Source organism: Marmota marmota, unplaced genomic scaffold, assembly GCF_001458135.2.
Source record: "Marmota marmota marmota unplaced genomic scaffold, marMar, whole genome shotgun sequence".
Lineage (NCBI taxonomy): Eukaryota > Metazoa > Chordata > Mammalia > Rodentia > Sciuridae > Marmota > Marmota marmota.
In genome coordinates, this window is record NW_025999990.1 from 24,681,442 (window position 1) to 24,693,557 (window position 12,116).

Sequence of the window (12,116 nt, forward strand, 5' to 3'; positions counted from 1 at the left end):
GTCATAATTATTACAAAACAGGAAAACTCTATAACAAAGAAGTCATAGTAAATGCCAAGTAAATGCCCAAATGCAAAGTTTTATTTCCCAATAACTTCTATTTTCTATTAGAAATCACATAACCAGCCAGGCGCAGAGGCATACACCTATAATTCCAGCACCTTAGGAAGCTAAGGCAAGACAACAGCAAGCTCAAAGCTAACCTCAGCAATTCAGTGAGGCCCTATGAAACTTGGCAAGACTCTGTTTTGAAATAAACAATAAAAAGGGCTGTAGATGTGGCTCAGTGGCTATGCACCCTTGAGTTTAATCCTCGGTCCCAGAAAAAAAAAATAATAATCACATTACCAGTAACTAACAGTAGAATAATATAAATGGTTTCCAATTAACCTTTCTGTGTATCATATAGGAAACACATATGAAATTCTGTATCAAGGAAGATGAAATCCTATGTACCTGATTTTCACACAGGGAAGCATTTGGCATAAATAATTTAAACCCTCCAGAAAAGAAATGAGACAGAGAGCTAAAATATATCTATAGATTAATTAAATAGAATACTTACCCATATTTTCCAAAGAGTGAAACAGTTGTTCCTCCTACAGGCACTGCTTTCCCTGGTCCATACACATCCCATATGGTCAGGGCCACTTGGGCATTCCTGGGCAGGTCAGGGTATTTCACAGGCAGTTTGAGCCATTCATTCCAGCTATAGAAATAATGTTGTCATAAATACATACATACATACATACACACACATACAAAAATCTGTATATTTACAAACCATACAAATTTACAAATTTATGAACCATACAAGAAGCTTTGTACAGAGAAAAGGTTCCAAAAACTAGGTCAGTACTCTAGAAGATAAAGAGGCAGTCACCTCAATTACTTCAAAACTACAAGACATTTTTTTTAAATATAGATAATGATAAATAATACTGCTAAATGCATTAATCACAAAACTCAGAGGCTGGGGAGGTAGCTCAGTAGTACAGCACTTGTCTAGTATGTGTAAAGCTCTGGGTTCAATTCCCAGTACCATAAAAGAAAACTAAGACAACACTACTAAAGTACAAAGAAAATGTTTTTAAAAGGTACAGGAAAACTTTTCAACATGTTAGAACTTTTTTCAACTGAAATTTTCTTTAACCAGTCTCTAGAAAAGATATTTACATTATGAAGATAAAATAATCAAAAGTACTCATATCCAAAGCAGTCCTGAATATAATAAAGCAACCAAAACAACCAAACCACATTCACAGTGCAGCATCCACTACCTTTATAAAATGAAAAATTACAAGTTTGTTTTACAGATATGTAAAGTCTTACAACAAGGTTTTCTTGTTGTTGTTCAAGTTATTTCATTAATACCAATACCACTTAGAAATTAGTGCTTTATGCTTTCAAAGCATGTCTGTACATATTATCTCACAAAGAAATGTTTGTTCTTAATACATAACAACAGTTCTTTTTTCTTATTCATTTTTGTAAACTTTCTCCTGCATTTAAAATGGATTCATAATTTCTACTCCCTTAAGCAGCAGATAGCTTTTAAAATCTGGAAAGAATACTATACAAATTATGAAAAAAAATACTCAGAAGACACACAAAAGTCTATTTCTCTGTTTACTCAAAATTATCCTCAAAGGAGCTTATCTTAGTTTAGGTCAAATACATTTGATTGGGTAAAAAAGGAACAGAATTTGCAAAAGCTTAAGGAACACATCACTGTCATGCACCATATAAATGTAAGAACCTCCAAGAAAGTTGGAGATAACCATCAATTTCAAGAAGAAGCAAAAAATTATTAAAATCATTTTCTTCAATAACGTTCTGGAAAAAAATAAACTGCATGCTTAAGAAAGCCATTATCTCTATAGATACACTTGAATAAATTAATGTAATTACCACCTACATGGTAGAATAGGCTAAAAAGGAAAATATTAAACAGGACCACCTTTTGCCAATAACCAAGAAGTTAACAAACTCTGGCTAAAACTAAAGAAAGCTGAACATAGTGGTCCAGTCTGTAATCCCAGTAACTAGCAACTTAGGAGACTGAGGAAGGAGAATTACAAGTTTAAGACCAGACTCAGCAACCAAGGGAAACCCATCTCAAAAATAAAAAATAGAAAGGCCTGGGGATGTAGCTCAATGGTGAAGCATCCCTGGATTCAATCACCAGAATGAGTAAAAGAAAGAAATTAAAAAGAAAAACCAGTGAATATTCAAAATGAACTATGAAATGTCTCACCTCTATGACTGACATTTAATTTCTAGAAGACAATACCTAAGACCAAATGATCATTCATCTCAAACTTTGGCTATTTTCCTGGCCCCCAAAATCTCTATAAATCAAAGTAACTGCACTTTAATCTGTTTGACATATTTAGTTTCTGCACAATAGTACTTTTGAAGAAAATGGGCCTATAGTTGAAAAGTTTGAAAACTGCTCTAAATATTCTACAAAGTATGAAAAGATCTAGTCAGACACCAAAAAGCTATTCTAAACATCATTTTGTTCTTTCTTTCCCATGTCATTCCTTTCTTAATTCTTAATCCTTCTCAACATCATAAAACCTAAATCTGGATGTTGCAATCCTCATAGTGGACCTTCACACCACTGTGTCACTCTCTAGTCTGATTAATAAATTTCTAAACCTAATTTGGTACTTTTTAAATTAAATTAGGTTGTTATTATATGTCTCCCTAAAGCCACTGAAAGTCTTATATGGGACAAGGTAGAATATAAATATTTTTAAAAATTTAAAACACCTGATTACAGAATAATACACAAAAAAATTAGCTTGCAATTTATAGATAAAAGTGAGAATTTACCTTAAGTATAATTAAAGAAAGAACAGGTTTCCTTCTCTATGGGATCTCTTATCATCTGGGATCTCATATTACCTCAAAATATTATATGAACTATGGAAATGCAAAAGTTCAGATGGCAAAAGATCCTTTTATGGCCTATTTTTTTTCATACAATATTTCTTTTATAAAAGTTTGTATAAAGAATGATAGCTAGGCAAAGTTTTTGCCTCCATTCACTTTAACAGGGCAATTCTTTTTGATATTGGTAATAAACTCAATTTTGAAATATTAATGAGCAGTTTATATAAAATCTGCAATGTTTTCCCTTAATCTCCAAGTTTTTTAAAAGCCTATCTTCATGTTATGTACCCAATATAAAGTAATTTTCTCAATCTATTTTCTGTACAGTTATCTTATATCTTTTAATTTCAAAAGGCCATTTATGATTCATCTCAGACATCTTATTTTACTAAGTAATTTCACTATTTAAAAAAAATATAAGTTAAGATGGGCTGGGATTCTGGATCAGTGGGACAGCACTCGCCTTGTGTGAGGCACTGGGTTTGATTGTCAGCACCACATAAAAATAAATAAAATAAAGGTACTGTGTCCATCTACAACTAAAACAAAACAAAACAAAACAAATAAGTATATATATATATATTTTTTTTTTCATACATACATACACCATTTATGCAACTACTGTTTCAATAAACGTTTAATGTAGTAGGCATGGAAGCCCAGAAGTGGAAGACAAACATATAAAACAAAAATAAAGATATTGTGTCCATAAAAAAAAAATGTTAAAAAGAAAAATGGGATTCATCATAGTTGTTGAACTTCTAGATATAAATTCATTCTACATTAAGGAATTGTGGTTCATTGTTCTACATGTAATGATGGTACTGTAGTAATATTTTTAAAAAGATGTAAGCCAGGAGCAGTGGTGCATGTCTATCATTCCCAACAACTTGAGAGGCCAAAACAGAAGGATGGCAAGTTCAAGGCCAGCCTCAGCAACTTAGTGAAGCTCTACGCAACTTAGCAAGACCATGTCTCAAAATAAAAAATAAAAAGGAACTGGAGATGTGGCTGAGTGATTAAGCACCTCTGGGTTCAATTCCCAGTTAAAAAAAAAAAAAAAAACAGGTAGGATGATGTTTGGAATTTCTGTCAAAATAATGATAGAAATACAAGATTTGTTAGGAGTTAGGAATTAGTAATTTGATGATGGGGGACTTAGAAATTCATTGTAGTATTCTCTACTTTTGAAAAACAGTTGAAATTCTCCAGAATAAAAAGTATTAAATACACATAATATTTATATACCTACACACACACACAACCTACTTATCTGAAACAACCAGAATATATAATAAAAATCTTATCTAAACAGATGATTAATAGACTTCCTTCTAAGATCTGACCTCCAAACAGCAAGCTGAATAGTTCAGACTACCTAGAAATGTTTATGTGTTCAAGGGAGCAGAACGATGAAGAGAATTTAAAGACACTACAGATATGTTCTCGGTTTGGTTCATGTTAAAATTTAATGCAGTGCTCCTCAAAAGTGTCAATATATTTAATACAAAAATAAATTCACTCACACTTCAGTTGCAATTATAATACTTAACATATATTTTTCTGGGTATATTACTGACTTAAACTTTCTAATCAATGTATCTATATATACAATTAAGAAATCCCTGCACTAGGTGTAGTGGCACACACCTCAAATCCCAGCTCTTCAGGAGACTGAGGCAGCCACAGTGCAAGTTTCAGGCCAGCCTCAGCAACTTAGCAATATCCTGAGTCAAAAAAAAAAAAAGTAAAAAGAGCTGAGAATGGGGAGGCTGGGGTTGTGGCTCAGTGGTGGAGCGCTTGCCTCGCACATGTGAGGCACTGGGTTCGATCCTCAGCACCACATAAAATAAAGGTACTTACTGTGTCCATCTACAACTAAAAAAAAAAATGAATTAAAAAAAAAAAAGACTGAGAATGTAGCTCAGTTCAATTCTCAGTACTGGGAGGGTGGGGAAGGAAGCTCTGTAATTCCTATTAAATTGTTCCCACTTGCATCATGCATCACCTAGAAAGGAAGGAGACAACAGTCTGTAATCTACCCTATGCCAAAACAAACAAAAGAAAAATAAAAACACAACTTACTTCCATCTTGTACTAAATGCCTTGTAAGATGTTCTCACTGGCAAGGCCAGAGGCTTCCCTTCTGCAAAAACTTGACAAGTAACATAAAGATCAGAGCATGTCTCTTGGTATAGCCCCGAAAATTTTAACATAGGATCTTCTAGGACAGCTTTATAACTCTTTTGTTCTCTCTTCCCTTCCAAGCTTCCTCTGAAAACACACAAACAAAAATGTTTTTGACATATATTTTTCAAGCATATATACAAATGCACAAGAAATACTAAGAAAAGCTTATGCCTGTCAAAGTAATCTTATACTACTAATAAACATTTTCGTGGTTTATACATTAAAGATACTGTAACATATAATAAGGTTTTCTGAAAATCATAATATGTCCAAGATTATTCTATCTTCATTAACATATTTCTCAATTTTAGGCTTTTTCATCTCAAACCCTGAAACCAACTCTTGCCTTAGTTTCATTTTATTCAAGTTGACCACTTATGCAACTACTCTTTCAATAAACATTTAATGTAGTAGGCACAGAAGCCCAAAATAAACAATATAGTGTTATAAGAAAATGTTATGCCATTGCTTCTAGGATAAAAACTTATTTTTACTGGATATTCTCTTTTATATTTTATTTTTTATGATACTTATTATCTGATCATTTCTTAAAATTAAAATATATAGTGTTATAAGTCATAAAAGATATGCACAGGATATTACTAAATAGAAAGAAGCATTTCTTAGACATCAAGATTATATCAGATACTGTCCAAGCATTTTACATAATCTTTCTTAATTATTTTCACCCATATTCTTACTTTGTAAATGAGGAAACTGAGACTGTGATATCAAACATATTGTCTAAGGTAACAAGGTAAGCAACAGAACTGAGAACAAAAAGTAGGGCAAGGAGGCCAAAGCCAATATTCTTCCCTTCACAGGAAGATAAATAAAGCCTCAAAAATACCTAACCTGGTTTGGGGGAATGGATCTAGGATCTCACATAGATACCTGAAATAAACCTAAACAAAACAGAAGAAAGGGAAGGGAAATAGATAGGAAGTCATTTCAAAGAGAAAGAACAGTATATATAGTTGGTCTCTCATGGGATACCCTGCACCACTTTAGAACTCAACAATGAATCCCAGGAACGCTCTCCCCAGATGAAGTACCTCACGCAGCCTTAGAATTTCCAGTTGGTACAAATGGCAATGGGCAGAGTTTCAACTCTATGAAAAATTTCACATCAAAATACATCTGTGTGGGGCTGGGATTGTGGCTCAGTGGTAAAGCGATTGTCTAGCACGTGCAAGGCCCTGGGTTCAATCCTCAGCATCTCATAAAAATAAACAAAATAAAGGTATTGTGTCCAACTACTTCTAAAAAATAAATATTTTAAAAAATACATCTGCGTGGAAGGGTAATCTCCATTTATTCAACTGTTTCTTGTTTCAGTTATAAAATAATCACCTCTAGGAACGCTTTTACCACTACTACCATTGTCATCATTCTAAGGGACCCAGATTTTACTATGTGCCTCTATTTAACCAGAATATTCTTTGTTTTATCAGATGTAAACAACCCTATGATGTTGAACTTTGGTATGTCTTGTATTTGTCCCCTGTGTTACTCCTGTCAGAGAGCACATTATCACATTTAATAAAAATTACCTGCTTATTGTTAAAAACAAGAAACAAACAACAACACATACAAAAGCAAATGCAAACAGGCAATATGGTATGTGGCAAGAAATGCCAAATTGTTTAGTACAGGTAAATGCAAAAGATAAAACTGAATGAAATATAGGAGCTAGACAGCAAACAGAAGTAGCCATCAAATTCACAAAATAAACATTTAAGAACTGGTAAGCTAGGTGTGGTGGCTCAAAATAATCCCAGTTACTCAGGAGGCTGAAGCAGGAGAGGATCAAATGTTGAAAGCCAGCCTCAGCAACTTAGTGAGGTCCCAAACAACTTAATGAGACCTTGTTTCAAAATAAAAATTAAAAAGGGCTGGGGATATGCTTCAGTGATTAAGAACCCCTAGGTTCAATCTCTAGTTTAAATTTTTTTTAAAAGAAAAAAAAACTGTTAACTTAAGTGAGAAAATAACATGATCAGACTGTATTTATACTTTTGGCATTAACATAAAAACATACAAACCAGAGGAGAAAGACTGAAATTGAGGAAATTCAGAAGACCTGCTATTAAAATAGAAAGAAAATAAGTATCCTACTACTGGAGCAGTGAGACAGAAAAAGGAGAATCGAACAAAGAAGTTTAGCAGTCAGATTTAAAATATCTTGCTGAATGACACAACAGAAACGTGAGAAAGGAGTATCATTAATACTCAGTTTTCTGTCTTAACAAATTTCAATCATGCTAACAATCACCAAATAGAAAACACAGGAAAATTATAGCTAAGACAGGTAAGCTAATGATGAACTCAGGTTTGGACAAGTTTTCTTTACAATAATTTTGGATAACTGAAGTAACCATATTCTAAGGGCCCTAAGAAAATGTATTTATCACATGATGCAGCCCTTTGACAAATATGTACCTGATAATACTGATTAAAAATACACAATGTCAGGCATGGTTGCTCACACCTGTAACCCCAGCAGCCCAGGAGGCTGAGGCATGAAAATCAAAAATTTGATTTCCCTCAGCAACTTAGGGAGGCCCTGAGAAATTTAAAAATTTTCAAAATAAAAACTAAAAAAGGCTGGGAATGTAGCTCCCTGGGTTCAATCCCCAGTACCCCCCCAAAAAAAATTGCCCACAATAAATGTTTACTGATTATGAATTATACTGCAATTAATAATCTATAATAGCTTTAACAATAGCTCTACACATCTACCCTTTAAGGACATAATTTCCAACTCTATTCCTTATTATTGTATCAAATCCATTACTTTTATTTCAAGATGTTCTACTCCTGAGGTTAACCGTAAACACAGTACCCCAGGGTTTTTCCTGCAAGATGTTTTCTCATGTATCTTCACGGTCCCTTTGCAACTGGCACTCTCATCTGGGACCTTCTCACAACAACTCTGCTTTAACAACGTCAGATTGCCCAAAGATTCAATCTATGCTTCTATCACTTCTAGTGCTGTAAATATGGCACACATGAGCTCATATTATTGACAACGATCACATTTAACGTGTCTATCTCTTCATAATTTCTGCGGTCTCTATTCTACCCTCCAAGCCTTCTGTTTGTTGGTGTTGCTGTTGCTGTTGCTGTTTTGGGGAGTCTTGGGGATCAAACCCAGGGCCTCATGCACGCAGGGAAACCGTTCTAACATTGGGCCACATCTCCAACCTTAAACCCTACTCTACAAAGATATTCCTCTTGTTTATGGCGGAAAGATGACTTTACACCTTGGATTGTCCATGTGTAAAATGAGAAAGTAATAACTCCTCAAAAAGCTGAAAAAGCAAAATGCTTTTAAGACTGAAAACGCTGTGGAAGTTAGAGCTTGTCCCTATCTCTCAATCTATTACAGAAGCCAAGTCCTCAAACTTTCTCCCACACAGTCCCTCAAAATCCGCTCTCCTCCACTTCCCTGGCCACAGTCCCCCGGGCTGTCCCCAATCCTGGTCTTCAGAAAGTCACCACCTTCTCTCCGTCCCACGTCTCTTACAGGTCTCTGCCTACCCGTCCCTACACCCTAGCAATCCCACTCCTGTTCCCAGGGTACTCTTACATCTTAAGCTGCACGTTGATGTCTAGGTCACAACTGTAGATGTAATGGAACTTCTCGGCTTCGCCCATGATAACCTCAGTAAAAGCAGAATCTGCAGCGAGAAGCTAGGCACAGGAAAGACGCCAGAATTGAACCACTTGAGCTTCACAACACAGGTGCTTCCGGTTCCGCCCTCCTCTCTCACACTACCAATCGCTGCCAGGAGCGCACACTAACGCGCAGGAACTTCCCTCCCAAACGTTGCCTCTGGGCATGTGCAAACGTCGCCCGCCATCTTGCTTAAGGGTAAACAGAATGCTGGAAACACAACCTATCTGGTTACATTCCAGTCTTCCTGCCTTCACAAGACTTTTTCCTTTTTTAAAGAGACAGAATCCATTTGAGTCTGCGCAGTACCTAGAAACACTCTAAAGGAAATTTGATTCCAAACAACTTTCATTGATCGCGTATCAAACATGCAGCGACCGCAAAAATTAGAACTTTTTTGAAGTTTAAATAACAGTGGCCTTTCCAAAAATGGTAGACTTGACCACTGTTGTCCAATTTCAGGCCAAGATCTTTCTCTTTTCTGTTACAAAGAGTACAGAAAAGATAAAAGAACAAAGAAATGTAGATTTTATTCTTGATACTACTGAAATTTATGCTACTTGGCCAAAGTACTTAAGTTTATTCATATTCAAAATAGGTAGCTTTCAAGACCCAATGCTTGTTAGTACTTAGAAACTTCTAGTACTCCCTCCAGCACACAGATCTCTGAGCTCTGAGTTCCTAGAACGCTTATAGTTATATCTAATATAATATAAAATTGTAACCTTCCTTTCCAATTATATTTAATATTCTGAAAACAAGAATAGTGTGCCATTTATTTTGTCTCCCCCGCTGCAGCCTAATATGTATCTGAATTAACAACTCCTACTATTGATTGTTACTAATGACATTGAAAGAAAATTTCATTTTCAATGTTTATTTTTAAATGCCTCATTTTAAGAAAGACATCATCCAAGTATGTGCAAATTAGGGCAAATAGAATATTGAGGAATCGGAGAAAAAATAAAGATTAAAAAAAAAAAAACTTTCAGAGATAGGTTGAAAGACAAGGAACTGTTTAACCTGGAAAGGAATGGAAATGGCTAGTGCACAATATTTTGCTTAAAGCAAGTTCTCAAAAATACTTGTTGAAGCCAGAAAATGATGCAAGCTGACAAAAGAAAAATGTGATCGTCTCCTATAACTAAAGGTTATAAAAAAGAACAGATTTGATTTGTTCCTTAGATAACTACATCCAAATTAATAACTTATATAAAATGTAATTCTAACAAAAAATTAAAATTGAAATTTCTAATAATCAGAGGCATATAATAGTAAAACAAATTGTCACAACTGCTCTGCTTTTGACATAATTTCAGCAATGAGTGTGAGGTCTGATATAAAACAGGTTTCTAAAACTTCAATAACATCTTGATATTGTGAAAAGAACTAACTTATCTAATTATGGTTGTTACTTAAATTAGTTTCAATATATTGTTACTTAATGTATGAACTCAAATAAAATATAAAGTAATAATCTTAATATAACAGATAACGTCTTTTGGCTGAAAAGCTATTGCTTGCAGTGTGAATATGGCATAAGATTTTGGTTACTCCTACAGGACTGGTTTTTTGAAATTCAGCACATCTATACTCTTCTATACCAAATGGAAATTCACTTTTCTGGCCTCCTGAAGTCTCCATTAGTATAATCACCAAAAGGTCTTTTGGATTCAACATAGCTACAAAGCATCTTTTTGTTTTAAAAGCCTAACTCTGTCCTTTTCTCATTACTTCATAATGAGTAAATTAATACTAATTGCCCTTCCCCCAAAGAGTTGCAAAAACAATGCAGAAAAAGGCATGAAAATAAAATATCAGTACTTACACTCATTCAGAGAATTCTAGATTGAATTTCTAACTTTCTCAAAATTTATTGTTGAGAAATTCTAGGCAATGTTAATATAATTTGTTACATACTTTAATGCATCAAGATAAGCAAATGCAATAATAAGGAGGAAAGTTTTGCTAAGTCATAGAAGCATGGTAAGAGTCAAGAGAAGCCAAAAATGACAGTGCCTTTCCTGGAACAACCACAGGTCAGGGAGGTGTTAATTGGTAGATTTCAGTGCTATAGTCCAGTTGGCAAATCCACGTTTATAGGAGAAGTGGAAGCTTCAGGCATCTTATTCTGAAAATGAAATGATTTTTTTTCTTCCCATTAATAAACACAACATACACATATAATTATAGACCAGACTTTGTACTGCAAGAAACAACAATGGGCTGTCTGTAGAAAAATAATGTATTGACATCAGTATTCTTTTGTGTATGTAATAGCCCATTTCTTGACTACACAATGCCATACTACATTTGCCCTTGAAATCACAGTTTTGATTTTGTGCTTCCTTTGTCATTTCGTTTCAAGTTCATGTTTAATTATTCTAATTGCATATTTTAATAATGATTTAGAAATTGGTTGATTGTAGTCCATTCCTTCAATTGTTCAGTGATAATCAGGTTTGTTTTTGCCAGTTTCTATGACCCAATTTGCCGCAGTCTGGCTGGGCACAAAATCACGAGCCACTCAAGCAGGAACAAACTTTATTATTTTTTGAAACTGTCGCCAATGTCCGGTACGCACCCGGGAAGATTTTTTCCACACACGCGGCCTCCTCCCGGACCCACAGAGAGAGCTCCTCCCCCGGAACTCCCTCCTACTGTACTTCCCCAACCAATGGGAACTCTCTAGGAGTCCCGTAGCCGGCCTAGGTGAACAGCAGGAGTCCAATATCCATATGAATGCAAATCTTAACATAATCATATCATCTCAATGGCTAGCTGGCGTCACCTTTCGACCAAAAATGCCATGCATCATATACTTGGCTCTTAGCATCTCCCCCCTTCTGTTTAAGTAACAAGCAATCTGGCTAGGGACCGTGCCTATTAGGTTTGTCCAATTCAACATATGGTTCTTACCCGTCATCGGAAAACTGACTTTTAGGCGTCAGCCTCCTGTCTTAGGTTGATACCACTGCAATTGGATCATACCCGTCACTGACTACCGGTCCAGCATATAGCCATACTTGTGGATAGGCCTATGTACCAGTGGGGGGGGGTGAGGTTCTTTGCCTCACCTCTGTTGACCCCCAAATTTGGCCTTGGTGCCGGTGGGGGGGTGAGGTTCTTTACCTCACCTCTGTTGGCCCCCAAAATTAGACCATCACTAGTAGAAGGGAGGAGGATACAGAAATGTCATGACACCAAGTCAATTAACGGCTCCTAGGAAAAATTGCATCACTGGTGACACATCAGCAAAGATACGCTAGCACTACCATAATTCGCTGCATCAACAAATAGATCACAAAGCATACAAGTGATACATAGTCCAGGCAAGTTCTGTAAG

At 35.3% G+C, this 12,116-nt stretch overlaps 1 protein-coding gene across 1 annotated transcript in view; it reads right to left on the reverse strand.

Moving 5' to 3' along the window:
• Pik3c3 (phosphatidylinositol 3-kinase catalytic subunit type 3) overlaps window positions 1-8,848 on the reverse strand; it is a 116,024-nt gene extending 107,176 nt beyond the window's left edge. Inside the window, 3 exon segments of the mRNA XM_015482419.2 lie at window positions 566-709; window positions 4,987-5,175; window positions 8,684-8,848. Of these exon segments, the coding sequence (XP_015337905.1) occupies window positions 566-709; window positions 4,987-5,175; window positions 8,684-8,751 (401 nt within the window). The 5' untranslated portion in view covers window positions 8,752-8,848.
• Window positions 8,849-12,116: the final 3,268 nt, after the last annotated feature.